Raw genomic sequence first — 26,557 nt, forward strand, 5'->3', positions numbered from 1 at the left:
ATATTGCTCCGAGAGATGTCGGAGAGCTTACTGCCTATGTTTTCTTCTAAGATGCTTATGGTTTCACGGCCTACATTCAAGTCTTTTATCCATTTTGAGTTTATTTTTGTGAGTGGTGTAAGCTGGTGATCTAGTTTCATTTTTTTGCAGGTAGCTGTCCAATTTTCCCAACACCATTTGTTAAAGAGGCTGTCTTTACTCCATTGTATTTCCTTACCTCCTTTGTCAAATATCAGTTGTCCATAGAACTGTGGGTTTATTTCTGGGTTCTCTGTTCTGTTCCATTGATCTATATGCCTGTTCTTATGCCAGTACCAGGCTGTTTTGAGTACAATGGCCTTGTAGTATAACTTGATATCAAGAAGTGTGATACCTCCCACTTTATTCTTCTTTTTTAAGATTGCTGAGGCTATTCGTGTCCTTTTTTGGTTCCATATAAATTTTTGGAATATGTGTTCTATATCTTTGAAGTATGTCATTGGTATTTTAATTGGTATTGCATTGAATTTATAAATTGCTTTGGGTAATATAGACATTTTAATGATGTTTATTCTTCCTAACCATGAGCACGGTATATGCTTCCACTTGTTTGTATCTTCTTTGATTTCTTTTATCAATGTTTTGTAATTTTCCGAGTACAAGTCTTTAGTCTCCTTCGTTAAGTTTACTCATAGGTACTTTATTTTTTTGGTTGTAATTGTGAAGGGGATTGTTTCCTTAATTTCTCTTTCTGACTGTTCATTGTTGGTGTATAAAAATGCTTCTGATTTCTGAGTATTGATTTTATATCCTGCCACTTTGCTGAATTTATTTATCAGGTCCAGTAGTTTTTTGACTGAGACTTTAGGGTTTTCTATATACAATATCATATCATCTGCAAATAATGATAGTTTTACTTCTTCTTTTCCAACTTGAATGCCTTTTATTTCTTCTTCTTGTCTGATTGCTGTGGCTAGGACTTCCAGGACTATGTTAAATAAGAGTGGTGAAAGGGGGCACCCCTGCCTTGTTCCTGATCTTAAGGGTATTGCTTTTAATTTTTTCCCATTGAGTATGATGTTGGCTGTGGGTTTCTCATAGATGGCTTTTATCATGTTGAGGTATGTTCCCTGTATTCCCACTTTGCTGAGAGTTTTGATCATGAATGGGTGCTGGATTTTATCAAGTGCTTTTTCTGCATCTATTGAAATTATCATATGGTTTTTCTCCTTCTTTTTGTTTATGTGATGAATCACATTGATTGATTTACGAATATTGTACCAGCCTTGCCTCCCCAGAATAAATCCCACTTGATCATGGTGTATGATTTTTTCCATATATTGTTGGATCCGGTTTGCTAATATTTTGTTGAGGATTTTAGCATCTATATTCATCAGAGATATTGGCCTATAATTTTCTTTCTTTGTGTTGTCTTTGCCTGGTTTTGGAATCAGAATTATGCTTGCCTCATAAAAGGAGTTTGGAAGTCTTCCTTCCTCTTGAATTTTTTGAAATAGTTTGAGAAGGATAGGAGTTAGTTCTTCTTTGAATATTTGGTAGAATTCCGTTGTGAAGCCATCGGGTCCCGAACTTTTCTTTGTTGGGAGTTTTTTGATAACTGTTTCGATCTCCTTTGGTGTAATCGGTCTGTTTAAGTTTTCTGATTCTTCCAGATTGATTTTTGGAAGATTGTATGTTTCAAGGAATTTGTCCATTTCATCTAGGTTGTCTAGTTTTTTGGCATACAGTTCTTCATAGTATTTTCTTACAATATTTTGTATTTCTGTTGTGTCAGTTGTTATTTCTCCTCTCTCATTTCTAATTTTATTTATTTGAGTCCTCTCTCTCTTTTTCTTGGTGAGTCTACTTAAAGGTTCATCAATCTTGTTTACCTTTTCAAAGAACCAGCTCCTAGTTTCATTGATCCTCTGTATTGTTTCTTTAGCCTCTATGTCATTTATTTCTGCTCTGATCTTTATTATTTCCTTCCTTCTACTACATTTGGGCTTTACTTGCTGTTCTTTTTCTAATTCTTTTAGATGCAGGGTTAAGTTGTTTATTTGAGCTTTTTCTAGCTTCTGAAAGTGTGCCTGTAGTGCTATGAACTTCCCTCTCAGCACTGCTTTCGCTGTGTCCCATAAATTTTGAGTTGTTGTATGCTCATTGTCATTCGTTTCTAGGAATTTCTTTATTTCTTCTTTGATCTCATTCTTAATCCATTCATTATTTAACACCCTGCTATTTAGTTTCCATGTGTTTGAGAATTTTTGAGCTTTTCTGCTGTGATTCATTTCTAGTTTTATGCCGTTGTGATCGGAGAAAGTGCTTGATATGATTTCAGTCTTCTTAAATTTGTTGAGAGCCCTTTTGTGCCCTAACATGTGGTCTATCCTAGAGAATGTACCATGAGCACTTGAAAAGAATGTATATTCTGCTGCTTTAGGGTGAAAGGTTCTGAAGATATCTATTAAATCGAGTTGATCTAGTGTTTCCAATAAGTCTGATATTTCTTTGTTAATTTTCTTTCTTGAGGATCATCTAGTGATGTTAGTGGGGTATTGAAATCCCCTACTATTATAGTATTGCTGTTGATCTCGCCCTTTAAATCCATCAAAGTCTGTTTTATATATTTGGGTGCTCCTATATTAGGTGCATAGATATTTATAATAGTTATATCTTCCTGTTGGATTACTCCCTTTATCATTATGTAGTGGCCTTCTTTATCTCTTACTATATCCTTTGTTTTAAAGTCCAATTTGTCTGATATAAGTATTGCTACCCCAGCTTTTTTTTCATTTCCGTTTGCATGAAACGTTTTTTTCCATCCTTTTACCTTCAATCTCTGTGTGTCTTTTGTTCTAAGGTGTGTCTCTTGTAGACAACATATGTATGGGTCCTGTTTTCTTATCCACGCAGCTACCCTATGTCTTTTGATTGGATCATTTAATCCATTTACATTTAAGGTTATTATTGATATGTAGTTGTTTATTGCCATTTTCTTCTTTAAAGGTGTATTCCTTTTCTTTTTTTTTTTTTTCTGTATTCTTTTCCCACTTTATCTGTTTACACCAGGCCCCTTAATATTTCCTGCAGCATTGGTTTGGTTGTAATGAATTCCTTGAGTTGTTTTTTGTCTGGGAAGCTTTTTATTTCTCCTTCAATTTTAAACGATAGCCTTGCTGGATAAAGTAGTCTTGGTTGTAGGTTCTTGTTCTGCATTACTTTGAATATTTCTTGCCATTCCCTTCTGGCCTCAAGTGTTTCTGTTGAGAAGTCAGATGTCATCCTTATGGGGGCTCCTTTGTAGGTGATAACTTTTTTTTCTCTTGCAGCTTTTAATATTTTCTCTTTATCGCTTAGCTTTGGTATTTTAATTATGATGTGTCTTGGTGTAGGTTTCTTTGGGTTTCTCTTTAATGGAGTCCTCTGTGCTTCTTGGATTTGTGAGAGTTTCTCTTGCATTAATTTAGGGAAGTTTTCAGCTATGATATGATTGAACAAAGTCTCTATCCCTTGTTCTTTTTCTTCTTCTTCAGGAACCCCTATGATGCAGATGTTATTTCTCTTCATGTTGTCACAGAGCTCTCTAAGAGTTTCCTCTGACTTTTTGAGTCTTTTTTCTCTTTTCTTCTCTGCTTTCATGCCTTCATTCCAGTTGTCTTCTAACTCGCTGATTCGATCCTCTGCTCTATCTATCCTGTTTTTAATTCCTTCCATTGTGGTCTTTATTTCTGATATTGTATTTGTCGTCTCCAACTGATTCTTTTTTATACTTGCTATTTCTTTATTTAGGTTTTCAAACTGTCCCTCCATTGTTGTTCTAAGATCCCTAAGCATCCTTACAATCATTATTTTGAACTCCGCATCTGGAAGTTTGATTATTTCCATATCACTCAGTTCATCTCTCGAAGGTGTCTCTTGTGGTTTCATTTGGATTGCACTCCTTTGTCTTCTCATCTTCTTTTTTTTTTTTTTTTTTTTTTTTATTTGTAGCTTTGGTTGAGGCTAGGCTTGGTGTTGTCTGCCTCCAGTTTTCAGTTGTGTTATTTTTAGGTCTTCGTGGGTTGGTATCAGCTATTATTTGTAATCCACTTTGGGATTTGGGCAGCTTTGAAGTCTTGATTTGTTTGTTTTCTTAACAGGTGATAGTCTTGTTAACTGATCTCAGCAGGGGGCTTCCTTGAAACTGTATCCAGGAATACTGTGGGTGTAACCTGAGACGAAGGTCTCTTCCACCAACTAATCTCACTGGGGGCAGGGTTTTTTCTCAGCTTCAGTAGGGGGAGGTGTATCTCAGATTTCCATGGAGACCTGAGTTACTGCCCCTCCTCCCCACTTCTTGTTTTTAGCTGTGTCTTGTTGTGCTGATTGGAGCTGGATAGATGTCCGGAGATCTCTGATCCGGAAGCACTTCAGCTCTGTTTTGTGAAAGGTTCAGTCCCTCCCCCAGCTATGGCTGCCTCTAGCACGAATGAGTCAGCTTTTTTATTTCGTTTCTTGCATACCTTAGCCCCTCACAGTCTGTCCCTCTCCCTGTCTTTTCCACTTGGGAGGTAAGCTGGTCTTTTCAACCCACCTTGCTCCCTGGTCGCCAGGTAAGTGGCTGTGAGCAGTAGTTTCTGCTCTTTTTCCTCTGTGAAATCCTCTCTGGGCTCTCAAGCCTCACCCCCCTCCTTCCGTTCCTGTAAGCAGAGGAGATTCAGGCACTCCTTACCAGGATTATTGTGGCTTCCTCTTTGCTCCTTGGTTTTTGAGAGCTGTTCTATCAGTTCAGTTTTGGTTTTTCATGCTGATTTTTTCTAAATTGATTTGTATTCCAGTTTGGTGTTGAGAGCTGGGCGTCTGTGCATCTGCCTACTCCACTGCCATCTTCTCTCTCCTTATTAAGTTTTAAGAAAGACAAAAATAAGATAATTTCACATGTAGACATATCATAGAAATGTTAAAAATAAAATCAGAGTGACGTCACGGAAATGGCGCCGTGAGCAGCACGTCCGACAGATCTCCCCAAAATCTCAACAAATTTATCAACTAGAAACAGAAAAATTTATCCTCAGAGCATCCCGGAGTTCCACACACACACTGAAAGCGAAAGGACTGTTGCGGAGGAGGAAATACGCCTGTGGTGAGTCAACCCACATGTGCAGCTGCCTGTGCCTTGTCCCGGGGAGTGCCGGCCACCACCGGCGTGCTCTGAGAAGCCGCGCGCACGCGCCCGTGCCGTAGTCCGGGAGGGGCGCCAAACCTGTCTTTCCTAGTCAGGAGATTCTCTCCGTGGACGGGGCACCTCACCCAGCCATTCCAACTAACAATCAAGCGTTGGGGGAGGGGTGCGCAGGCAGCCTGAAATACTCTCTGGAGCACAGCTGCGGATCCAATCACTGAAATTAGCTTAACCCACGAAATCTACGCACCCATGGGGCTCTAATTGATAAGATCTCTCCCAGTTCAGCGATCCAAGACAAGAGGCATAATATTTTTCAGTGCCTTTCGCTAAAGGGGCGGGGGCAACTTCTGATTGACAGAGCCTCCATATTCAGGGATATACCTAACAAGAGGGACTTGGCAGATATTAAGATCTATATAGCAAGCAGCGAATAGTGCATCTTCTTTCCAGCCAAAACAGGCTACAAAGTGTGGAAAGCCTGGGTTGAGTGGTCCAACTGAATGGTAGGCACTGAACAGTCACCTTGACAACAATTGACTCCCAGCCCTACCTGATTACGCTGGAGGCTCTGACTGCCAGAGCCTTACCCAGAGCCTTGCGCTGAGTGAGGATAGAGTGGGGATTTCCCAGCTCTTTGAGCCTCTTACTCCCCAGACAGAAGCAGTGGCAGCCTCATAGCTGGATCACCAGGCTGCTAATTCAGGAAGGGGAGACTAGGGGAGAGACTCCAGGAAAGCAAACTCTCTCTCATTGTTGGACTCTACAAACGCCAACAAGCCTTGACTACCAGCAAGACTAAAGCCAATTATATGACATTGCCATAGAATCCCATCAACTGCAAATCCCTACCTAAGCGTGACACAGGGGCAGAACCTGGGGTACAGAGTCACCGACCAGGAAGAGGGAGAGAAAAGAAAAAGGAAGAAGTTAACCTCTCAAAATCAAGAAAAATCCACAGACTTTATAACTTGTTCCACTAATTCTTTGTTGTTGTTGTTTCTCTCTTCTTTCTTATTGCCTTTATTTGTATTTCCTCCACCTCGGTCCTTTTATTCTCTGCCCATCTTATGCTACCCTTTTCTTGAACTACACTACCCATGAGTGTTACATTTTATTTCTTTTCTTCATCTTTACTCTCCCTTAGGGTTACACTCCAAAACCCTTAACTCTCACTCTCTCCCCTTTTGTTTTCTTTTTGTTTTTTTTGTTGTTTTTCCCTTTCCTTTTTTTCTTCCTTGGTTTCTCTCTTTTTCTTATTTTTTCCTTTCTATTCGTTCCTTCTTTTCTCCTTTTACTTTTCCTCTCATTTAATCCTCAATCACGAACAAATTATTCAATTTGGGACTCAAGTTTTTTTGTTTTTGTTGTTTGTTTTTTTGTTTTTTTTTTCTTTTCTTTTCTGCTTTTGTTCTTGGTTTTCCTTTATTTGTTTGTTTTTGTGGCACTTTGGGTACTTTTTACATTGCTTTTTAACTCACTAGCATTCCTCCCAACCCAAAGTCTCCATTGTATTTAGTCTTCACTCCACTTAATACAACAGATTTTTACTTATTATTTTTATTTTTTTCTTCTTTAAATATTATTTTTTCTCTCCTTTTTTCTGTTTCCCTCTTATCCCTCTCTCATTATATCTCTTAGTCGACCATCACTTACAAGCAAATCATTTTATGCTTGTCTAAGATATCCTCCTTTTTTTTTTTTTTTTTTGCATTTAGTAGGTCCCTACTCCCTTTTTTGCTCCTTGAACTCTTCACCCCAAATCAGGCCCTCCGTTATAGGCAGTTTTTGTTCCATTTAGCATAATATAATTCACAGGTCATCACGATATTTACATAAAGAGGTGAGAGGAGGGGAGGAGAAGAAAGAAAAAAGGGGGAAATAATAAATCATTACTTTTTTTGTGTGTGGAGTGTTTTTCCTTTTTTTTTCCCCTTTTTATTCTTTATTAATTCTAATTAACAATATCAACAAGACCACATTCAGATGCCAATAAGAAAAAGGAAATAGAATATTATGGATACAAAAGATAGAGAGGTAACACAAATAGATGTGGAAAATCTATGGAGAAAAGATTTAACATACTGGAAGCCTTGGAGCCAAATGACAGAGAATTTAAAATAGCAATCTTAAAAATACTCAGAGATATACAAGAAAACACAGAAAGGCAATTTAGGGAAATCAGAAAACAACTCAACGATCACAAAGAATATATTACCAAGGAAACTGAAACTATAAAAACAAATCAAACAGAAATGAAAAACTCAATTCACGAACTGAAAAACGAGATAACAAGCTTAGCTAATAGAACAGCCCAGATAGAAGATAGGACTAGTGAAATAGAAGACAAGCAACTTGAGGCACAACAGAGAGAAGAAGAAAGAGACTAAAAAATAATAAAAAACGAGAAAGCCCTACAGGAATTGTCTGACTCCATCAGAAAGAATAACATAAGAATAATAGGTATATCAGAGGGAGAAGAGAAAGAAAATGGAATGGAGAATATACTTAAACAAATAATAGATGAGAACTTCCCAAGCCTGTGGAAAGAACTAAAGCCTCAAATTCAAGAAGCAAACAGAACACCGAGTTTTCTTAATCCCAGCAAACCCACTCGAAGGCACATCATAATGAAGATGACACAAACCAATGACAAAGAAAAAATTCTCAAGGCAGCCAGGGAAAAAAAGAATACAACATATAAAGGAAGACCTATTAGATTATCATCAGAATTCTCAGCAGAAACTCTACAAGCTAGAAGAGAGTGGACCCCAATATTCAAAGCCCTGAAAGAGAGAAACTTTCAGCCAAGAATACTATACCCATCAAAGCTATCCTTCAAGTACGAAGGAGATATAAAAATATTCACAAATACAGAAAAGATGAGAGAATTTATCATCAGAAAGCCCCCACTCCAGGAAATACTAAAGGGGGTTTTCCAACCAGATTCAAAGAACAAAAGAAAACAAAACCACAAGTAACAGCTCCACCAAGAAAACAATAAAACCAAACTTAAACTGTGACAACAAAAGAAAAAAAAAGGGGGAGAAAGGATGAAGATTAACAGTAGCAAAGGACGATGAAGCGCAGAAATACTCATAAGAAAGGGTACAACAATGAATATGGTAGGTACCCTTTTCATTACTTAATGGTAACCACCCTTGAAAAAACCACCACAAAAACACTTGACTTAAAAAAGGTAGCAACAGAAGAAAGAAGTATGGAATACAAACAAACAAAAACAAACAATAGAAAAACAAAAGAGAAGAATCAAACAAGATACAAAACTAACAGAAAGCAATTTATAAAATGGCAATAGGGAACCCACAAGTGTCAATAATTACACTAAATGTAAATGGATTAAACTTACCAATAAAAAGACACAGAGTAGCAGAATGGATTAAAAAAGAAAATCCAACTGTATGCTGCCTACAAGAAACTCATCTAAGCAACAAGGATAAAAACAAATTCAAAGTGAAAGGCTGGAAAACAATACTCCAAGCAAACAACACCCAAAAAAAAGCAGGTGTAGCAATATTCATATCTGATAATGCTGACTACAAGACAGAAAAAGTACTCAGAGACAAAAATGGTCATTTCATAATGATTAAGGGGACACTGAATCAAGAAGACATAACAATCCTTAATATATATGCACCAAACCAAGGAGCACCAAAATATATAAGACAGCTACTTATTGACCTTAAAACAAAAACTGACAAAAATACAATCATACTTGGAGACCTCAATACACCGCTGACGGCTCTAGATCGGTCATCCAAACAGAGAATCAATAAAGATATAGTGGCCTTAAACGAAATACTAGAACACCTGGATATGATAGACATCTATAGGACACTTCATCCCAAAGCGACAGAGTATACATTTTTCTCTAGTGTACATGGAACATTCTCAAGAATTGACCATATGTTGGGCCACAAAGACAATATCAGCAAATTTAGAAAAACTGAAATTGTACCAAGCATATTCTCTGATCATAAAGCCTTGAAACTAGAATTCAACTGTAAAAAAGAGGGGGAAAAACCCACAAAATTATGGAAACTAAACAACATACTTCTAAAAAATGAATAGGTCAAAGAAGAAATAAGCTCAGAGATCAAAAGATATATACAGACAAATGAAAATGAAAATACGACATATCAGAATCTCTGGGATGCAGCAAAAGCAGTAATAAGAGGAAAGTTCATGTCACTTCAGGCCTATATGAACAAACAAGAGAGAGCCGAAGTAAACCACTTAACTTCACACCTTAAGAAGCTAGAAAAAGAAGAACAAAGACAACCCAAAACCAGCCGAAGAAAGGAGATAATAAAAATCAGAGCAGAAATAAATGAAATAGAGAACAGAAAAACTATAGAAAAAATCAATAAAACAAGGAGCTGGTTCTTTGAAAAGATCAACAAAATCGACAAACCCTTGGCAAGACTCACCAAGGAAAAAAGACACAGGACTCAAATAAATAAAATCCAAAATGAAAGAGGAGAAATCACCATGGACACCGTAGAGATACAAAGAATTATTGTAGAATACTATGAAAAACTTTATGCCACCAAATACAACAATCTAGAAGAAATGGATAAATTCCTAGAACAATACAACCTTCCTAAACTGAGTCATGAAGAAGCAGAAAACCTAAACAGACCAATCAGCAGGGAGGAAATAGAAAAAACTATTAAAAACCTCCCCAAAAATAAAAGTCCAGGCCCAGACGGTTATACTAGTGAATTCTATCAAACATTCAAAGAAGACTTGGTTCCTATTCTACTCAAAGTCTTCCAAAAAATTGAAGAAGAAGCAATACTTCCAAACACATTTTATGAGGCCAATATAACCCTCATACCAAAACCAGGCAAGGATGGCACAAAGAAAGGAAACTACAGACCAATATCTCTAATGAATACAGATGCTAAAATTCTAAACAAAATACTGGCAAATCGAATACAACAACATATTAAAAAAATAATACGGCCCTGGCCGGTTGGCTCAGCGGTAGAGTGTCGGCCTAGCGTGCGGAGGACCCGGGTTCGATTCCCGGCCAGGGCACACAGGAGAAGCGCCCATTTGCTTCTCCACCCCTCCGCCGTGCTTTCCCTCTCTGTCTCTCTCTTCCCCTCCCGCAGCCAAGGCTCCATTGGAGCAAAGATGGCCCGGGCGCTGGGGATGGCTCTGTGGCCTCTGCCCCAGGCGCTAGAGTGGCTCTGGTCGCAACATGGCGACGCCCAGGATGGGCAGAGCATCGCCCCCTGGTTGGCAGAGCATCGCCCCTGGTGGGCGTGCCGGGTGGATCCCGGTCGGGCGCATGCGGGAGTCTGTCTGACTGTCTCTCCCTGTTTCCAGCTTCAGAAAAATGAAAAAAAATAATAATAATAATACATCATGATCAAGTGGGATTCATCCCAGAATCTCAAGGATGGTTCAACATACGTAAAACGGTTAACATAATACACCATATCAACAAAACAAAGAAAAAAAACCACATGATCTTATCAATAGACGCAGAAAAGGTTTTCGATAAAATACAACACAATTTTATGTTTAAGACTCTCAACAAAATGGGTATAGAAGGAAAATATCTCAACATGATAAAGGCCATATATGATAAACCATCAGCCAACATCATATTAAATGGCGTAAAACTGAGGACTTTCCACCTTAAATCAGGAACAAGACAGGGTTGTCCACTCTCTCCACTCTTATTTAACGTGGTGCTAGAAGTTCTGGCCAGAGCAATCAGACAAGACAAAGAAATAAAAGGCATCCATATCGGAAAAGAAGAAGTAAAGGTATCACTTTTTGCTGATGATATGATCCTATACATCGAAAACCCAAAGGACTCCACAAAAAGATTACTAGAAACAATAAACCAATACAGTAAGGTCGCAGGATACAAAATCAACATACAAAGTCCATAGCCTTTCTATATGCCAACAATGAAATATTAGAAAACGAACTCAAAAAAATAATCCCCTTCACGATTGCAACAAAAAAAATAAAATACCTAGGAATAAACATAACAAAGAATGTAAAGGACCTATATAACGAAAACTACAAGGCATTGCTAAGAGAAATAGAAAAAGACACAATGAGATGGAAAAATATTCCTTGTTCTTGGATAGGAAGAATAAATATAATTAAAATGGCCATATTACCCAAAGTAATATATAAATTTAATGCAATTCCCATCAAAATTCCTATGACATTTTTTAAAGAAATGGAACAAAAAAATCATCAGATTTATATGGAACTATAAAAAACCCCGAATAGCTAAAGCAATCCTAAGGAAAAAGAATGAAGCTGGGGGCATTACAATACCTGACTTTAAACTATATTATAGGGCCACAATAATCAAAACTGTATGGTATTGGCAGAAAAATAGACAGACCAATGGAACAGAATAGAAAGCCCAGAAATAAAACCACATATATATGGTCAAATAATCTTTGATAAGGGGGCCAACAACACAAAATGGAGAAAAGAAAGCCTCTTCAACAAATGGTGTTGGGAAAACTGGAAAGCCACATGCAAAAGAATGAAACTCGACTACAGCCTGTCCCCGTGTACTAAAATTAATTCAAAATGGATTAAAGACCTAAATATAAGATCTGAAACAATAAAGTACATAGAAGAAGACATAGGTACTAAACTCATGGACCTGGGTTTTAAAGAACATTTTATCAACTTGACTCCAATGGCAAGAGAAGTGAAGGCAAAGATAAATGAATGGGACTACATCAGAATAAAAAGTTTTTGCTCAGCAAGAGAAACTGATATCAAAATAAACAGACAGCCAACTAAATGGGAACTGATATTTTCAAATAATAGCTCAGATAAGGGCCTAATATCCAAAATTTACAAAGAACTCATAAAACTCAACAACAAACAAACAATCCAATAAAAAAATGGGAAGAGGACATGAACAGACACTTCTCCCAGGAAGAAATACAAATGGCCAACAGATATATGAAAAGATGCTCAGCTTCATTAGTTATTAGAGAAATGCAAATCAAAACTACAATGAGATACCACCTCACCCCTGTTAGATTAGCTATTATCAACAAGATGGGTAATAGCAAATGTTGGAGAGGCTGTGGAGGAAAGGGAACCCTCATACACTGTTGGTGGGACTGTAAAGTAGTACAACCATTATGGAGGAAAGTATGGTGGTTCCTCAAAAAACTGCAAATAGAACTACCTTATGACCCAGCAATCCCTCTACTGGGTATATACCCCAAAACCTCAGAATCATTGATACGTAAAGACACATGTAGCCCCATGTTCATTGCAGCACTGTTCACAGTGGCCAAGACATGGAAACAACCAAAATGCCCTTCAATAGAAGACTGGATAAAGAAGATGTGGCACATATACACTATGGAATACTACTCAGCCATAAGAAATGATGACATCAGATCATTTACAGCAAAATGGTGGGATCTTGGTAACATTATACGGAGTGAAATAAGTAAATCAGAAAAAAACAAGAACTACATGATTCCATACATTGGTGGAACATAAAAACAAGACTAAGAGACATGGACAAGAGAGTGGTGGTTACCAGGGGTGGGGTGAGGGAGGATGCAGGAGGGAGGAAGGGAGAGAGTTAGGGGGAGGGGGAGGGGCACAGAGAAAACTAGACAGAGGGTGACGGAGGACAATCTGAATCTGGGTGAGGGGTATGCAACATAATTTAATGACAAGATAACCTAGACATGTTTTCTTTGAATATATGTACCCTGAATTATTAATGTCATCCTATTAACATTAATCAAAATTTATTAAAAAAATAAAATAAAATAAAATAAAATAAAAAAATAAATAAAATCATATATATTAAAATGTATCAGAGAGAAATCAGACAAATTACCCACACTGGATCAACTACTAGGTTGAGGGTAGACTTTCATTGGTAAAAAGAGTTCCAGAACAAAAAGGAATAGAAAATGAAAATAAAACATACAAAGACCAACAGCATGTACTGTCTATTCTTTTCCCACCCCTTCAAAACAAAAAGGAAATCGTAAAAAAGAAACAGAAAGTAACTATTAAAAATAGACATAGACAAGAAGGAGAAAGTCAAAGAACTATAAATCAATAGAATAGAAAATAAAATTGTAAAAGTGAGTTTAAATATATTAATAATAAATGTAAATGAGTTAAAATCAGCTATTAAAGACTTAGATTTTATTAAAAAGTAGAACAGTATATACTGCTAATTAGAGAAATAACTCAGATTCAACCTATAAAAAGGAAGGAAATTGAGGGATGATAAAAGAAATACTAGGTAAATACAATAAAATGATAAAAAATATTTTAATTGTGTCAAAGAGGGCAATTACAAAAATTTAAAAGGAAGTATTTATGAGGAAGATATGAATCATAAACTTGCACAGATCTAACAATGTAGTCTTAACATCTATAAAATGGCATCTAAAAATAGAAAATGGGAAAATCCATAATAGCACTGGAAGATTTTAACATTCCTGTCTTATAATGTGAAAAAGTAAAGAAAAAATCAGGTTTCATATGGTTTGTACAATAATTAGTTAAAGCAATTTTTATCTTAGAAATAAAACTACATGCCCAAAAAGAGAACATAAACGTTCTTTCCAAACCCACATAGGACATTTAAAAAGTGGACACATATAAGACAGCAAGTAAGTCCTACTAAATCTCCAAAACTAACATAATAAGGATAATTTTACTGACAAGTATCTCATCAAATATTAAACCAGCAATTCAAAGCTAACCTTCAATTTTGTCATCTATATTACACATATGGGAACTAAAAGCAATTTTCAATAAGTTCAAATTTAAAGAAATCAAGAGTACATGAAAGGAAGAAAAGTGAGGTAAGTGATTGAGAGATGGAATGGCAAACTTTTAAATACAGAAAATTTTGAAGCATGTTTCTGTATAGATGAAAATAACCCTGTAGAAGGGTAATAACAAGGAATCACTAAAAGTGTAACGAGGAGAGCGAAAGAGGAATGGGATCTGCAATACAGCCTGAAATATCAAAGAGCCATAGGAGACACACCCCTTCCGTGAAGGCTGGAGGGTCACACGGAAGTTCCCGGAGATGCCCCTGCACTTAGCTGTGTAGTAGGAAGGTGGGAGATTCTTCTCCGACAGCTTCTGGTTTCTCATTAAAGAATAAGTCGGGGATGTAAGAGGAGACTTGGTGAATGAGAGGGAAGTTAAAATGTGAGAATATTTAAGGAGCAGTTATAAAAGTAATCTAAGTGAATGGAAAACTAAGCACACTAGAGAAATATAGTGTAAATGTTGAGCAATAGTGACTGCCCATATATACGTCAGTGGAATACATTTAAAGTTAATTAAATTTAAAACTTTGATTGCATAGTTTCCTTTGGCATTTTTAAATCATTCTGGCAGAGGCCAAAGAATACAGATTTGTCATCCATTTTGGACAGATTATCTGTATTTTACATATCTAGTTGCAATAAAAATACACACCTTTACATTTAAAACATTCATTATAACAATATTAGAATGAACACACCAGGTCAATTGGAAGAAGTGAGAATAGAATTGAGGTATATCTGATACCTCTTTTTTCATGAGCAGGTCAGAACCCTAGACCTTCTAGAATTATCTTCAATCTTATACTACCTTCTAATTTTGTTCAACAATCAATGAACTGAGACAAAATTCCTAGCTTAAACATGTGAGATGGAGGTGAATACTCACTAGAAAATATTAAATGGTATCCTAATAGAGTTGACTTATAGTTGTTTGCACCTGACTTCACCAGACAGGTACAGAATATCCATTTTGGCTATGTGACTCTTAGAATAACAGTTGTAAATGTCCCCAGAGAAATAAGGATGCCCACCTCACCAAGCCATCGCCCCAAGAGAGGATCAACAAGATCTACCTAAAGGCCTGATGAAATCTCCACCCTGGTCAGACTGTGGGTCAATTTCCTGGAAAATTGAAGCTGGAGAGACTGTCTCTGATACATATAGGCTGCTCATTTTCTTGCTTTGTATGTTTACATAGTCTTTTTTTCTTTTAACTTATATTGAATTGTCTGTATTTATTAACATTTTTTCCAACAAGTACTGTACATTTTTTTTTGTTTTTCATTTCACTTTACAAAATAAACTTAGTAAAAAGCTTTCTTAGATCTCTAAAATGTTTCATTAACAAATTACTTTTATAAGGTTTTAAATAAATAACTATTTTCAAATAAATACTTCCAGTAGGACATCAGAGCCCTAGTCCTGTATAATATAAAAATTAAATTACATTTACATAGCTTTTTAGGACCATACATAAATATTTTATATTTGTTTCTGTGCTTCTTGTTTGCTAGCTAGTTAATACAGAATTTTACATTTGTGATTTCTGCTTATAAATCTAAAATTTTCTTAAAATTGTGTTTACATACATAGCTGAATGCATTTTAACTAACAGAACCTAAATGCGCATTCCAAAGGCATCAATTAGCAAGACTAATACTAAGTAATTCAAATCGCAGCCTATTATGTATGTACCTTATAGTACGTTTATTATCACAACTTTGATTGTTTGAATGTTAAGTGCACCACAAGGCCACGTCCTTGAGAAATCCCTAAAATTTTTTTTGCTCTTTCAGTAACTGCTGCCTCCCAATCACTTGACAATTCCTCAGCAACATATGAAATAAAAGTTTTAAAATCAACTGATGTAGTGAGCATAAATTTCACTTTGAAGTGTCAGTTATCATAACAAAGTATCATTTCCTTAACAGATATTAAATATTTATAGCAAATAAGAGACAAATTAATGGAGAAATTCAGTGAGGCCCTAGTATATTGATTTGGACTTGTGTCACAATAGTCATGTAGGCATGAACAAAGCGTGTGAACAAAAACAGGTCAGCCACTTTGATGCTGGACACCTGGACCTCATATTCATCATTTTGCCTTTGAAATATGTGCAATTAATGTATGTCTCCCTTCATTGCTGATTCAATATATCTAATTTGGCTATTTCCATATTTATTAATGTTTACTATTTGGGATGTTAAATGGTGTGACTTTTCCGGCTTTAATACTGCTTATCAAACTAAAATGCCTAACTTACAGCATACTAGTTTACTTCATTTTAGCTTCCATTTAATTTCCCTAGAGTGCATAAAGTTGTAAGCCACTCAAGACATTTTTAGTATAAGTAACAAATTATATGAGTCCATAGTGGTTACATGGATTTATAATCTGCTAGAAATAAAATTTTGCTTGGTATCTAGAACTAATCCATAATATGATATTAGCTCAATAGAGTCAATCAAATGAAAATCTCTTACTAAGATGCCTTTGTTAGAATATCATTACAGTTGAGCTCATCATTAACCTTTCAGTGATGACAGTGATCTTGGCATAATTTTAGGTATAGCAAACAACCTTAATTTAGTAGAAAAAAATTTCAGGGAGCATTTTCCCTCTATCTAAAAGAAGAACAACACAATAGTAACAGAATTTTGACTATACTATCATTTTGAATTTAGATGTAGGGAATCTATCAGATTTCTAATTGGAAGAGGAGTGTGGAATTAAGATTCACACTTTACTGGGAATCTAGAGACAAATTAAAATGTTAGATATAATTAAAGCATAGAGTTTGAAAAGATTTGAGGGTTTATCTATCTTGTCAAAAAGCTTTCATCTGAGAAGGAACAAACTTAAATCATCTTTCCACAATTGCTATCTAAACCCTTTTAGAGATAACCCCAATTAGCTCAGCAACACAAAACAATGTTTAATGATTTTCATTATTTGGGAAGAAATCATCCCAATATCTAAATATCTCAGGCTTCAGAAAAATTCTTTTGGTATGCGGTCAGTTTATATGAAGAAAGAACTCTTTAAACCCTCCCCATGAGGAAATGAAAAGCTGCCCACTCAAAGTTGCTGTGCTCAAACCAGAAGAAAGTTCTTGTTTCTTTAATGGTGTTTATTCCTGGGTTTCCTTTCAAGCGTTTGGTTATTTTTATGATTAGCATTAAGTCTATATCACACTTATATTCTTGAAGCCCAAATTAAACAAGAAGCTTTCAAAAATGTGCTTTAGTGGAGTTAAGTACAATCAGTGAATTCCTCATTTTTTCTATCACTGTATATAAATTATGTGTTTGTGTTTTAAATTTCTGCAACCCTATACTATCTATGTTTTTTCCATTGTCATAACCAATTCCCAAATTTGTCTTCTACTTACCGTGTTAACTTACATTTCCCCCTTCCCCGTGGGATTTTGTTTCATTTAAATAAATGTATACATGTGAAGAATTGTAAAATGTACTGGGAGAACTGTACTCACCCTAGGAGTGAAGGTGGCATCATTGATTGAATGCATGTGACCATAAAGTGACTGCTCACATTTACCCTAGGAAGACAAAGCAGAAACAAAATAAAATAAATCCAATTCAATGTGCATAAAGAAATGGAAGAATAATAAATTTTATTTGTTTTAAAGTAATGTTTTAGTCCAATAATAAATAATACATTCTCATGATAGAAAATGTTAGTTTTTGCTATCAGCTCCCATTCAGAATCAGACAGGGCTATACTAAAGAGTGTGCCACCAGGGTTGGTACCTACATGGAAATTCTTCTGTCCCTGGTTCTATACCATTGAACTGATGGTGAACTTTCCCCAAGTGACTCCATTTTGCAATTAGAATCGTTTTCATGTCAAGAGCCAAGTAGTGAAGCCCATGATGTCTACCACTGCTGGGGATATGGGGTTCTTGTTTCTTTTTTCTTTTAGTTATAAGATCATTTTCTTAGCATCAGAATTTTCAAAGTTTGGCATTAAAATCATTTCAAATATAAAAATGTTATTAAAAATGTACATTAGTATTTTTAACACAAAATAAGCATTTGCTTTGTGAAAACCATATTTCACTTCTACAAAATCAGATTATCTTTTTTTTTTTTTTGTATTTTTCTGAAGCTGGAAACGGGGAGAGACAGTCAGACAGACTCCCGCATGCGCCTGACCGGGATCCACCCGGCATGCCCACCAGGGGCGACGCTCTGCCCACCAGGGGGCGATGCTCTGCCCATCCTGGGCGTCGCCATGTTGCGACCAGAGCCACTCTAGCACCTGGGGCAGAGGCCAAGGAGCCATCCCCAGCGCCCGGGCCATCTTTGCTCCAATGGAGCCTTGGCTGCGGGAGGGGAAGAGAGAGACAGAGAGGAAGGAGGGGGGGGTGGAGAAGCAAATGGGCGCTTCTCCTGTGTGCCCTGGCCGGGAATCGAACCTGGGTCCCCCACAAGCCAGGCCGACGCTCTACCGCTGAGCCAACCGGCCAGGGCCAGATTATCTTTTCTTAATAAAGTTAAAATTAATTTTACAAATGTTTAAGCTATAGTTTAAATGATTCACAGAAATATAGTTTATCATATAGTACAAAGGGGATTTCAATTGGGGGTGGGCTTTCATTTTTACACCAGTGTTAAAAGGGCACTTTTAATTGAGGGAAATGTTCCAAATACTATAGAAGAACCAAAGAAAAATATATCTGAAATATTATTGGTAGATTCTTGTTATAGTCTGAAATTCATATTTAATTCAACAATGTATTCATTCAACACACTATTTATGAACGATTAACATACGTTAAGCACAATTCTAGGAGCTTAGACTACATCAATGAATAAAACAAAGAATCTTGTCCCTAGTGACCTTACATTCTAGCGGGAAAGGGAAGAAGAGACATTTTTTTAAAAAAGTATACAGTATGACCTAATCTGGCACTGGCACAGTGGATAAAGCATCAGCCTGGAACAGGGAGGACCCAGTTTCTAAACGCTGAGCTCGCTGTCTTGACCGCAGGAGCATCGGCTTTAGTGGGGGCTCACCAGCTTGAGCGCAGAGTAACCAGCTTGAGTATGGGATCATAGACATGACCCCATGGTTGCTGGCTTGAGCAAGGGGTCACTTGCTCTGCTGTAGCCCCTGGTCAAGGCACATATGAGAAAGCAATCAATGAACAACTAAGGTGCCGCAACAAAGAATTGATGCTTCTCATCTCTCACCCTTGCTGCCTGCCTGTCCGTGTCTGTCTCTCGATCTCTATCTCTCTCCTTCACTAAAAATGAATGAATGAATGAATGAATAAAAGTATACAGTATGTTAGAAGATAAGTAAAATAAGTACTGTGAAAATAAGCAGAGTCGAGCAGGGTAGGGGCATCATGAGATTTGGGATTGAGGGGCTAAGTGCAAATCCAGTATACTCATGTAGTTTGACCACATTCAGAAATAAAAACTGAAGTCAATAAGGGAATTAGCCAAGAAGACTTGCAGAGAAAAGCATTCCAGTAAGTGGGGAAAGCTAGAGCCAATGTCTGGTATATTGTGAGAAGAACAAGGAGCCAATGTGGCTGGAGAAGAGTCAGTCAAAAGAAGAATAGTTTTACTAAAAAAGCTTTATCTACTCACATTCACTACCTTGTATTTACTTAGTCTTCACTCATTTAAGGCTGGAAGGCAGATTACAGAAAAAGATTACAAAAAAGGATTAAAGACAGAGGGTCATCATCATGCCCCTCACCCCCTCACGGTTAGATGACATTCATGGAGCATTTTGGAATATGCAAAGTTGAAAAGGCTTTACTACTATGCTCTAATTCAGGGGTTCCCAAACTTTTTACACAGGGGGCCAGTTCACTGTCCCTCAGACAACATTGGAGGGCCGCCACATATAGTGCTCCTCTCACTGACCACCAATGAAAGAGGTGCCCCTTCCGGAAGTGCGGCGGGGGCCGGATAAAGGGCCTCAGGGGGCCGCATGCGGCCCTCAGGCCATAGTTTGGGGACGCCTGCTAGGGTATCACTTACATAGAGTACCCGGAGTACTCAAATTCAGAGACACAATAGAGAATGACAGTTGCCAGAGCGTGGGTGTTGGGCAGATAAACTGTATTATGCTCACTTTGTTAAAGATGCCGTCGCCCAGGTGATATTAATGTGTGTTGAGAATCCTTGTAGCCTGGGGCTTGGTTTTGGGATTAAGCCTTTCCTACCCTTTTTGATGTAGGGTGGTACAATCCAATCATGCCTCAGAGGTGACTTTGTATTAGAGACTTCCCTACTTTGTATATTGGATTAGAGGTTGTGAAGCTACAGTATAAAGTGGGGGCAAAACGGGAGTTTGGGCTTTTGGTTCCCGAGGTTAGCATGAGAGAGCAGAGCAGAGAGCAGAAGGAGACCACGTGGAGTAGGCCAGGAGAAGCAGCCAAGATGGCGGAGTGCTGAGTGAGATGCCAGTCTGTGTAGAGTTTGTATCTGGGATAAGGAAGGAGATGGGGAACTGAGGAGAATAAGGTTGGTGAGCTAGAAACCTTTGATTCTAGGAAACTCGGATAAGTCAGTGGCTTTGTGAGCACTGAGTGTGACTGGGTTTTGGAGCCCAGTGTGTATTTTTACTTGCCCGCCGAGTGCCAGGTAGGATTAAAGGTTATGGCCCACCAGTTTTTGGCTCCATGGTTTCTTTACCGACTGTCCGAATCCAATGCGAACCTGCATGGGCCGGGCTGCTGTGATAGTGGCCCTGGCCACAGCTGCTGGCTTTACATTTGGCGTAGTCTGTGGCAGGATTCGATACAGATCGGCAAGGAGACTTTGAGTGGTGGAGTAGAGGACTGGCTAGTGTTAGGGTTCCCCATGGCTGTCTGTTGGGCGGATAAAATGTATTATGCTCACTTTGTTAAAGATGACACAAGGAGGCTGTCGCCCAGGTGATATTAATGTGTGTTGGGGGCAGGCAGGATTGTTGTAGCCTGGGGCTTGGTTTTGGGATTAAGCCTTTCCTACCCTTTTTGGTGTAAGGTGGTACAATCCTATCATGCCTCAGAGAAGTGACTTTGTATTAAGAGACTTCCCTATTATGTATATTGGATTAAGGGTTTGGATTTCTACACTATAAAATGGAAACGGAGCAGGAGTTTGGTTCTTGGTTCCTGAGGTTAGCATGAAAGAGCAGAGAGAATAGAGCCAGCAGCGGGAGGAGGCCACGTGGAGGAGGCCAGGAAAAGCAGCCAAGATGGCGGAGTGCTGAGTGAGATGCCAGTTTGTACAGAGTTTGTATCTGGGATAAGGAAGGAGATGGGGAACTGAGGAGAATAAGGCCGGTGAGCTAGAAACCTTTGATTCTAGGAAACTCGGATAAATCAGTAGCTTTGTGAGCACTGAATGTGAGTGGGTTTTGGAGCCCAGTGTGTATTTTTACTTGCCCGCCGGGTGCAAGCTAGATTAAAGACTATGGCCCACCAGTTTTTGGCTCCGTTGTTTCTTTACCGACTGTCCGAATCCAATGCGAACCTGCATGGGCCGGGCGGCTGTGATAGTGGCCCTGGCCACGGCTGCTGGCTTTACAGTGGGGTAGAGGAAATGTAGAGTTGCTGTTTAATGGGTACAGATTACAGTTTTGCAAGATGAAAAGAGTTCTGGATATGGGTTGTACAATGTGAATGTACTTAACAGTACTAAAGCGAACACTTTGTTAAGATGGTAACTTTTATGTTACGTGTATTTTGCCATAATTTTTTTAAATGTTGATTTTTTTTCTTTTAAGTCAGGTATCTTCCTCCTTGCCACGCACTGGGACCTTCACCACTAGTTCAGTTTGCTGTAGAACTTCCACATTATTCCCCAACTCAGTGAGGAAATTATACAACACAATTTTTAACACCCGAATATAATGACTTTTAAGAGTTAAGCTTGGTGGGTTAGAGCATCATCCTGATATATAAAGGTTATAGGTTTGAGCCTTGGTCAGAATACGTACAGAAGTAGATCGACATTTCATTCTCTCTCTTTCTCTCTCCCTTCCTCTCTCTCTAAAATCAGTTGATAATTTTTTTTTTTTCATTTTTCCGAAACTGGAAACGGGGAGGCAGTCAGACAGACTCCCGCATGCACCCGACCGGGATCCACCCGGCATGCCCACCAGGGGGCGATGCTTTGCCCCTCTGGGGTGTCACTCTGTTGCATCCAAGGCCATTCTAGCGCCTGAGGCAGAGGCCACAGAGCCATCCCCAGCGCCTGGGCCATCTTTGCTCCAATGGAGCCTCAGCTGCGGGAGGGGAAGAGAGAGACAGAGAGGAAGGAGAGGGGGAGGGGTGGAGAAGCAAATGGGCGCCTCTCCTGTGTGCCCTGGCCGGGAATCGAACCCAGGACTCCTGCACGCCAGGTTGACGCTCTACTGCTGAGCCAACCGGCCAGGGCCAATAATTTTTTAAATTAAAAAAAAAAAAGTTCCCAGGGAGACAGGCCATTTAATCAGTTTACTTATTTAAATGATGTGGGTTTGGAGGTTAGCTCCTCATCCTCTCTCACAGCTTTGAAGATTTGAAAAAACACTAGAAATGTCTGTTTTCTCTCTTTGGATGTTGCTTTCTTTCCCCCACAGGTCACAGTTTGCTGTGGACATGCAGACCACATCCTCCAGAGGGCTTGTGTTTTACACAGGCATGAAGACTTCCTTTATGGCTCTTTACTTGTCAAAGGGACAGCTGGTCTTTGCTTTGGGGGCAGAAGGGAAGAAACTGAGGCTCAAGAGCAAAGAGAAGTACAATGACGGGAAGTGGCACACGGTAAGAGCCTGGACGTCCCCTCAGTGCCAACATGGGCTTTCCTTGCTGTTCCTTCAATCCCTGCTATGCCTCCCTGGGGTGTCTTACTCCCCTTGCCTACTCCCACCCCGGCTTTCTGGACTGTTTCTCTCCTTCGGGCAAATTTCCAGATCTCCAGGCGCCTCTCTGAGCTTTCTCCGTAGCACAAATAGAAAAATCCACATCTCTAGCATCTTACCTCTTGCCTTCAGGCATCCCAGATTTAAAGAAATTCAGTTTAGCCTGACCAGGCAGTAGTGTAGTGGATAGAGCATCAGCCTGGGATGCAGAGAACCCAAGTTCAAAGCCCTGAGGTTTCCAGCTTGAGTGCAGGTTCATCCAGCTTGAGCATGGGCTCACCAGCTTAAGCACAGGTTCACTGGCTTGAGCTCAGGGTCACTGGCTTGAGCATGAGATCATATACATGACCCCATGGTTGCTGGCTTGAGCTCAAAGGTCACTGGCTTGAAGCCCAAGGTTGCTGGCTTGAACCCAAGGTCTCTGGCTTGAGCAAGGGGTCACTTGCTTTGCTGGTAGCCCCCAGTCAAGGCACATATGAGAAAGCAAACAGTAAACAACTAAGGTGCCACAACAAGGAATTGATGCTTCTTGTCTCTCTCCTTTCCTGTTTGTTCCTATCTGTCCCTCTCTCTGTCTCTCTTGTGAAAGAAAGAAAGAGAGAAAGAAAGAGAGAGAGAGAGAAAGAAAAGGAAAGAGAAAGAAAGAAAGAAAGAAAGAAAGAAAGAAAGAAAGAAAGAAAAGAAAAGAAAGGAAGGAAGGAAGGAAGGAAGGAAGGAAGGAAGGAAGGAAGGAAGGGGAGGAAGGGAGGGACAGAGGAAGGAGGGAGGGAAGGAGAGAAGAAAGGAAGGAAGGGGGAGGGAAGGAAGGAAGGAAGGAAGGAAGGAAGGAAGGAAGGAAGGAAGGAAGGAAGGAGGAGGGAAGGAGGGAAGGGAGGAGGGAGGGAGGGAGGGAGGGAAGGGAGGAGGGAGGGAGGAAGGGAGGGAGGGAGGGAGGAAGGAAGGAAGGAAGGGAGGGAGGAAGGGAGGGAGGGAGGGAGAGAGAGAGAGAAAAGAAAGAAAGAAAGAAAGAAAGAAAGAAAGAAAGAAAGAAAGAAAGAAAGAAAGAAAGAAAGAAAGAAAGAAAGAAAGAAAGAAAGAAAGAAAGAGGGAGGGAGGAAGGAAGAGAAAGAGAATGAAATAGAAATTCAGTTTAAGGCAAGAAGAGACCTATATTTTTTTCTGATAAGGGAACAGGAACTCAGAAAACTTAAGTTATTTAACAACTTGTACTCATTCAGTCAACAAATATTTAAAGAGCTGTCATCCTGGAGCATATAAAGAAAGAATCCTCACTATATTGTCAGACCTGGTAAGTGCTTTGAGAAAACGCTAAAGCAAGAGTAACTGCATAGACAGACTGACTTAGGTAGGGTAGTGAGAACAGGCCTTCTCCAGGAGGGTGACAGTTATATAAAATTATAGGGAGGGTGTTTCCGGCAGAGGGAGCAGCAGGTACAAAAACCCTGAGGTAGGACTTAGCTGACTGAACAGAACAGAAAGGATAAAAATGGGCTTAAGACCAGGCAGGGCCTAGATTATTTAAGCTTTGAAGGCCAAGGTAAGGATTTTGCGTTTTATCCTGAGTGTCTCTGAAGTTTTTGGAGAGTCTTAAAAAAAAAAAAAAGAGCATTGCATGAACAGATTTATATAATATTTTCAAAACTCTCTTTAGCCGAGAAGACTAAAATAGGCTAAGAGTAGAAGTAGGTATGGATACTAGATGGATGCTAATACCTTTGCCTAGAGCAGGGGTCCCCAAACTTTTTACACAGGGGGCCAGTTCACTGTCCCTCAGACTGTTGGAGGGCCAGACTATAAAAAAAACCTATGAACAAATCCCTATGCACACTCCACATATCTTATTTTAAAGTAAAAAAAAAAACACACAAAAAAACAAACAACAAAAAAACGGGAACAAATATAATATTTAAAATAAAGAACAAGTATATTTCAATCAACAAACTGACCAGTATTTCAATGGGAACTATGCTCCTCTCACTGACCACCAATGAAAGAGGTGCCCCTTCCGGAAGTGCAGCAGGGGCCGGATAAATGGCCTCAGGGGGCCGCATGTGGCCCGCGGGCCGTAGTTTGGGGACCCCTGCTCTAATTAGCTTTCAACATTGTATTCAGCAAATTAAATATCAAATATTTATTTACAGAATTAATGCATGCCATTATTCCCTTTTCACAGACTGCAAAATTTACCCCCATGTACTTAAATTTTATAAAAATGGGTTGAAACACTTTGGCATTCTTGCTGAATCTCCCTCCCTGAGTTGTCCTGGTTCAGTATCTTGATACTGTTAGAACATGAATGAAGCTGAGAACTTCAAATCATCCACAGTCCTAGAGTGGAAATCAACTACTTACGAAGTCAAAAAGGAGAAGTGTAAAACATTACCATCTTTCACATATTATTATCTTAGGAACTTTAATGGTTAATTGTATTTCATAACCAGTATCATGTAGTTTTATACCATGATGCTTGCATAGTGAGTGCTAATAATTTTAAAAACATATTTAAATTAGCAAATTTGCCTCAAAATATTTTTGCGTTAATAAAAGCTTTACATTTGATCCTCTTCTAAATTGTGGGCCTCTAAACTATTTGATTAATTAGTAAGAAAAATGGAGTTTTCTGATTCAAATCCCAAATGCCAAGTTTCAATTCAAAGCCGAATCTCCAAGGCGCTCTTGCAAAGCCCTGGAAATATGGGGAAATAATGGAAATGCTGACGGACCACGTTTGTGCCGCCGCAACAAAACCTGACTGGAAGATAAATGTTTCATGAATTACAAAAAGTTAAAAAAGCTTTTTCCATCCAGTTTTTTCCCAAGATAAAAGTGAACCTACTCTTTTAATGGTATAGGGAATATGGGTTACCAATATGCTAGTCTGAAACGCCTTCATCAAAAGCAATACCTAAGCCGGGACATTACAATTTGGAATAACTTCTTTGATGAAATCTTGTCAGAGTTGTTTTATTTCAAAGAACTGATAAAAATGAAAAAGAGGGAAGAGTCTTATTTAAAATCCTACAAATAATTGTAGGTGCACTATATACAAATTTCTGAGAAATATGTTATAATAATTAAGTCAAATATTAAAGAAAAAATATATAAAGTCCAAGCGTGCTTTTATGGTAGTTAAATAAAATAAATATGACAAAATTAAATTTATTCTGACATTAAAAAACATTTTTATGTTATATTTTTTGAGTTACGCTTTTTAGAATTAGTAAAAAAGAGGAGTTAAAAAATAAAAAAAAGACAAAAAAGTTATCTTTATATATATATATATATATATATATATATTCTTAGTAAGATTTAGTAAATTTGACAGGTCCTGGCACAAATGTGTTAAGTTTTTTCATTCTTGTGTTTATGAGAAACATGAGCCTGATGTGTCCTAGTGATTTCTTCAATGTTTGGGCATATATTTGAAAGGCAAACTCTCATTTCCTCATCAATACATTGAAGAATTCCTCTCTTTTTACTTTTAATTGTGTTGAGGGTAGAAAATCCCAATTCACATAAATAAGATGTTGAAAACTGTAGTAAAATGTTCAAAGCTTTTTTAGATATTGCCACATATTCTTCTTTCATAGAAATCCAAAAGGCTTCAAGAGACAATCCCTTATGTTTAATCATCAATCCAAAACCCCCACCATACATATCATCTTAACTTTACACCAAACAAAGGATAGAA

At 38.3% G+C, this 26,557-nt stretch overlaps 1 protein-coding gene across 4 annotated transcripts in view; it reads right to left on the minus strand.

Annotated features, from left to right (window-relative positions):
* Window positions 1–26,557, minus strand: part of SPAG16 (sperm associated antigen 16) — a 204,617-nt gene that overhangs the window by 30,501 nt on the left and 147,559 nt on the right. For all 4 annotated transcript variants that reach the window (XM_066346111.1, XM_066346112.1, XM_066346110.1 and 1 more), the window contains one exon: window positions 17,486–17,551. In XM_066346111.1, coding sequence (XP_066202208.1) covers window positions 17,486–17,551 — 66 coding nt within the window. The remainder of the gene's footprint in view (window positions 1–17,485; window positions 17,552–26,557) is intronic.

Source organism: Saccopteryx leptura, chromosome 7 (genome assembly GCF_036850995.1).
Source record: "Saccopteryx leptura isolate mSacLep1 chromosome 7, mSacLep1_pri_phased_curated, whole genome shotgun sequence".
NCBI lineage: Eukaryota > Metazoa > Chordata > Mammalia > Chiroptera > Emballonuridae > Saccopteryx > Saccopteryx leptura.